We start from the raw sequence: 6,194 nt of genomic DNA on the forward strand, positions 1-6,194 counted from the left end.
TCTTCGACAGAATGCAATCACCCGGGTAAGTTTTTTCAGTGAAGAAAACTTTGAAAGCAATTCTTCAGCATCATCATCGTCAGTAACAACTAGGTTGCACTTCCGGTTTGATGGTTTTTCTTCAAGGTGAGTATCCTTTAAAATGGTTTTATTGTATTTTATCTCAAACTTGTGTAAATAATCGGGTCCTTTTTTCCAGAGATCATTACAAACCAATTCACTAGACAGAAGACCCCGCGACGCGCTATCTGCAGGATTGTCTTCGCTGGAAACATGAGACCATTGATTGCCGTCCATTGAAGTTAAAATATCAGAAACCCTATTTGCAACAAATGTTTTCCATCTACTTGGATGGCTACTAAGCCATGCGAGTACAATGGTTGAGTCTGTCCAAGCATGAATGTTATTCTTTGAAACATTCAATACATTGCTTACTTCGTGTAGCAATTTTGATAGTAAGACTGCCCCACACAATTCCAGGCGGGGTATTGAAATCTGCTTTATCGGTGCTACACGAGTTTTAGACGTAACGAGATGAACATGAATATTTCTATTTTTATCAACAACTCTAGCATAAACGACGGCTGCATACGCCAAGTTGGAAGCATCTGAAAAGCCATGGAGTTCCAAAACCAAGTCACCCTTATTGAGTTGCATCCAACGAGGAATTACGAAAGACTCCAGATTGATTAAGTCCTCTCTAAAACTTAACCATTCCTCTAGTAACTGGGGACTCAATTGAGTATCCCAATCTATACCTGACAGCCATAGCCTTTGAATAAAGATTTTAGCCTTCGTTACAACCGGTGCTATCCAGCCTAAAGGATCGAATAATTTAGCAATATCGGATATAACTCGTCGTTTCGTCACCAAATTATTACCCAGGGTTGGTAACTTCACCTTAAAATGAAAATTATCCATTTCTCTGTTCCATGCTATTCCTTACTATTACTGGACCATTTTTGAAGAGGAAATCCTGCACACTTGAGCAATTTAGTCATTTGCGTATAAATTTGCATTCCCTCCTCCACTGTATGACAACCAGTCATTAAATCGTCGACAAAAAAATCAGTAAAAACTCGTTCCGCCGCCGCCGGGAAATTGGACCCTTCATCTCGGGCTACCTGTTGTAGTGCACGAACGGCTAAGTAAGGCGCCGATGAAGTTCCAAAGGTGACCCGTAGCAACCGGAAATGTTGAATCGGATCATCAGGGTTCACGCGCCAGAGAATACGCTGGTAATCAGCGTCTTCGTCCGTCACCTTAACCTGGCGATACATTTTAACTATGTCTGCAACTAATGATATGGGGAAGCAGCGCCATCTCATTACTAAATGTCTCAATTCCGGTTGTAAATTAGGACCTACCATAAGATCACTATTAAGGGATGCCCCATTTGATCCCTTGCATGAGGCGTCAAATACAACCCTGACCTTTGAAGTGTCTTTATCTTCTCGAATTACCGCGTGATGGGGTAAGTATATGGCACCCTGTTTCTCCCCCTTTTTACATAACTCCATGTGACCCATATCCAAGTATTCCTTTATTACCTTGCAATACTCCTCCTTTAAGCCAGGGTTATTAGACAATCGTTTCTCAAGCATTAAAAAACGCCTATATGCAATGATTTCACTTTCACCATACTTAGAAGCAGGGTCATGATCCTTAAATGGAAGTTTGACTATATACCTTCCTGTTTCATCTCGGTTTGTGGTAGCTGCAAATAGCTCTTCACATGCCTTTTCTTCTTCAGTCATCATCTTAATGTGTTGTGTGGGTTCAGATTCTAGTTCCCAAAACAACTTGAGTAAAGCATCATCATTATGCTCACTAATTGTTATGGTATGACAATTAACCCCCTTCTCAGTTTGCTGGTTTGTATTGGAATTATCAATAAATCCAGATAAAATCCAGCCAAATTTAGTATTTTGTGCTATAAAATTACCACCTACACCATGATGTAAACCTTGCATTAAGATTTTGCAATAAACCTCTGCACCTAGAAGTAAATCAATGCCACCTGGAATATTAAATGAAGGGTCAGCTAGCTCTAATTTAGGCAAATTTAGTTGAGAAATATCCATTACCTCAATTTTATTGTTTGGCAACAAGGTTGTCAACTTATCCAAAACATGGGCCTTAACATTCAATGTAAATTTGGAATCATAACATGATGTAAGACATATATTCACTGATGCCTTAGATATAATTGATTTGCTGTTACCTACACCAGAGATTTTTATTGTTTCCTTAAGCTTCTTAATGCCCAACAACTGAACAGCCGATTCAGTGATAAATGTTGCCTGTGAACCTTGATCTAACAAAGATCTCAAAATGGTAGCTGAACCATCTGAATTTTGTGATCTGACATTCACCAAAGCAGTAGCCAGTAACACGGTATTGCTAAAGGTGGCAACACAACTTGTGACTATATCAGAAGATTCGTTGCAATCTGAATCTATTTCTGATGATGGTGATGCAGCTTCAGTCACGACAGCTACAACCTTACCTGTCTCCATATGTGAATTCATCTTACTGCCCTGTGTTAATTTAGGGTGTAACAATGAATGATGACGTTTCTTACATACACGGCATGTAGTGGACACTGTACATGCATAAGCAGAGTGTTCAGAACTGAAACAGTTGAAGCATAATCGTTGAGTCTGCACAAACTGCCGTCTCACATCAACAGTTTCGTTTGCAAACGCCTTACAATGAGCCAACTTATGTTTTTCAGAACAGAACAAGCATAGACTAGTCGCTATAGTTGTTCCCATAGAGAATTTTGAAGCATTCTGTACGACATTTTGGCTTTTGTCAGGCACTTTATACTCCAGTGACCTAAATCTAGTTTCAAGAAAATCCTCCAACTGCTTGTACTTAGGCAACCCTTCACAAGTTTCACTAACCTTAGACTCCCATTTACTTCTAGATTCCGGATCGAGTTTCTGGCAAATTACATAAATGAGAATTAAATCCCATGAACTGCAGTCAACTCCTATGTTTTGTAAAGATTGTAAGCACTCTCTAGTAGTGTCCAACAACTGTCGAATAGCCATGGCAGATTCCTGCGACAAAGATTTTTGATTCATTAATTTTCTGATAATAGAATTTGCCATAAGCCTTTTGTTGTCATACCTAAGCATCAACCTATCCCAACAAGTTTTATAATTGTCTGCTGTGACACAGATAGATTTTACAAGGTTTGCAGCCTCGCCAGTAAGTGAACCCTTCAAGTAATGTAGTCGCTGAACATCATCGAGCGATGAATTATTATGTATAAGAGATAAAAATAGATCTTTATAATTAGTCCAATCAGAATATTGCCCTGAAAATGAAGGCAAGGCAATTTCAGGCAATTTTACAAACACCTTCCTTGGTTCCTGACAATTTGAACTAACACTTAAATTATTACATTTTACCTTAAACTCGCTTATTTGTTCTTTTAATAATGTTTTATAATTTAAATATTCCTCCTCAACTGTATCATACACTTCACTTTTATTGTACTCTGTTCGTTGGTAGTCTTCTCTTTTCATTTCATATACAATTTTTCTATGAGTATTATGAAATTCATTCCATTGAGATTCTAAATTTTCTAAGCGTGTTTCTAAATAGGACAGAGTCAGACGTTCTTTCGGAGATTTCTTTAAATTAGTTTTACCCTTAACAATTTTAGATGCAAGATCGTCTTGCAATTTAAAATAGTTTTCAGCCATTTTAATAACACTGCAACAATAATATTAAATATAACAATTAAATACGTAAACAACAATACGTGCGGATAACCTTAAATTTACCTACTCACGTGTTTCTAACAATATTTTCTTACAATCCAAAATTATTGCTTCACACATATAACCTTTGTGATAAATTGGGCATAGGTTTCCCGTCACTCCACTTTTTTACGACTATTCTAAGTTTATGCAAACACGTAAACGAATATAAGTTTTCAAATGATTCACTTTTTCTAAGTTAAATTGACCAACAATATAGAGTTCAAAGTTCAAGTTCAAGTTTTTTTTGTTCCTTTTTTTTTTTTTTACTGACACTTAAAACGTCACAATCGTGTTCCAGATGACATTTGACAGCAAATGTCAATAATCTTCAATGACAGCAAATGTCAATGATCTTCAATGACAGACTCCAGTCTGCCAAACTTCATACGTCACCTAGGCTGGCTTCTTGTCATATATGAGTGATGACAGATGACAACTGACACCGATCCTGTGCGAAGAGGTGATCCGCTCTGATGTACTGTTCCCTCACGTAGGCAGCTCGATGACTCGGGGGGTGCTCCTCCCGCTCAGCTAAAGCCTCCCGTGCCTTGGATCTTCCAGGTTACCAGGGGTCGCTCTTCGGCCTTCGCTCCAGATTGTGTGCTCCACTTAGCAAACGAGGTGTACTAGTGCACTGTCAACTCTTTGCTTATATCCAGCAAGAAAGGACCATGTACAATTCTCTAACCAAGGTGAATGGAAATAAAACAAATTATTGTGCACAAAGATCGTTTTAATGAAGACAACAAAACACTTATACAATTTGCAGAAAGAATTTCAATAGCGCCATTCAATGAGCGCGTGGCGCCATCTAATGTTAAACTTAGTACTATAACATATTAACAACTTAAACAGTGCCGTTCCTTAAAATATTTCAGTGGGGAATCTGTACTTATGGGTATACGACTTGACGTAAGTAGGTAGTTAAAAATAATATCACCATCAATCAATACCTACTAATGAGGTTTTTGTATTGATTCGCATCGTGGAATTTTATTCGAGAGGACGGAGTAAGTTTATACATTAATAATTTAGTTTAAAAAAGTTACTTCTACCCATGTTTGCACGTGAACTTTTATAAATAAAGTACTTAAGTATTGTGAACATTTTTAATAGCTATGCATACATTTTATTAAAGTAGTTTGTTCAGTAGTTTTAGCGCTACAAATACACGGACATACGGACAACTCACGCTTTTAAAATATTAATAATTAATAGTGAACATCAATATACCGGTAGTTAGACATAAAAAAAACTCAAGATGCACAGCTGTCAGCTGACGAACAGGATAAAAACAAAATGGTGGAACATAAAAAGGTTTCCTGAGCCCACCTGGACCCCCTTGCCACGAACCGTTCTGCTTGTTGCCGTTGTTTAACCGACATCAAAAAAGGGGGTTGTATTTCGATGTATTGGTAAGTTACCATTATTTTTCAATGTTATTGTAGTTTATGATAGCTGTTTAAAAAAAAAAAAATATAGTGTCACTATGTATTTTAATTTGTTAACTTTTCATACACCTAAAATTAATAATATCTTTCAATAATATCTTTGACCTAAAATTAATAATATCTTTTAAATTCAACTTGTTTTAAATGTAATTATTCGGATACTTGAATAAAGAGTAGGCCTTAGATATGCTATTTAGAATTTCACTCATTTAACAATTTCAAATCTTATTCATATCGGTAGTCGGTTCAGCGGTTCACATAATGAATTAAAAAACATTATAAAACACACATTCCCCTCAACTTTCTCATTTACAACTTATAAGAACTAGTACAACACTATGACGAAAAATGCACTCGACAAAACAATTTCATTGCTCATAAACATGAAACGAAACACGAAAAAATTGCAACATCTCATTACAGTGAATGAATTATGTAGGTACAGTCGATAAATATAACTTTTATTGAATGAATTATAAAATAGTCTGCCAGGTCAGTCACCACAACATGTTGGCTTTGATTCAAAACCATTGGATGCAGAATGGTTTTGATATTATGCGCTGTGCAATTTTATAGCGTTGTCGGGAATCAACGGTAGATGGCGGTGAAATAAATTTTCTTTTCAGCCATTTTTTTTCGTAACTTTGAATACGTAATTATAAGTTGAATGTACAATTGAATTATGGTAACGGTAATTTTTTTTTATAGAGTAATAAAGAAACGAGATATATATTATATTACAATATTATGTGGCTAATACATTCTACCCATTGATGGGGTGTGCAAGTAGCTGATATAATGTAGAGGTAGAAAAAAATTGAAATGAAATGAAAATTTGTCAGAATTAACTTATTTTAAAAATGCTCTAGATAGAGCACCATTTTACGCAATTTTGTATTGATGATATTATGAATATTAATTACTTAGGTAATTAAATATGTATAATTATTTGTTGAAAGACTCA

At 36.1% G+C, this 6,194-nt stretch overlaps 1 protein-coding gene across 1 annotated transcript; it reads right to left on the bottom strand.

The window, feature by feature from the left end:
- Positions 1 to 935: 935 nt before the first annotated feature.
- LOC149908230 (uncharacterized) lies at positions 936 to 4,606 on the bottom strand. The gene is made up of 3 exons (XM_090102165.1): positions 3,809 to 4,606; positions 3,423 to 3,729; positions 936 to 3,068 (listed from the first exon to the last, which is right to left on the bottom strand). The coding sequence occupies exons 2-3, from the start codon at positions 3,717 to 3,719 to the stop codon at positions 936 to 938; spliced, it is 2,430 nt and encodes an 809-aa protein (XP_089958291.1). The 5' UTR covers positions 3,720 to 3,729; positions 3,809 to 4,606.
- Positions 4,607 to 6,194: the final 1,588 nt, after the last annotated feature.

This window comes from Colias eurytheme, chromosome 5 (assembly GCF_061535395.1).
Source record: "Colias eurytheme isolate Ceu_HAF_F1 chromosome 5, ilColEury1 Martin Lab GWU primary, whole genome shotgun sequence".
Lineage (NCBI taxonomy): Eukaryota > Metazoa > Arthropoda > Insecta > Lepidoptera > Pieridae > Colias > Colias eurytheme.

Coding starts and splice junctions, on each gene's coding strand:
- LOC149908230 (XM_090102165.1), bottom strand. CDS start 3,719: ATGGCTGAAAACTATTTTAAATTGCAAGACGATCTTGCATCTAAAATT. Junction 3,069..3,422: donor AACAAATAAGCGAGTTTAAG/GTAAAATGTAAT, acceptor TCTTTGTCGCAG/GAATCTGCCATGGCTATTCG.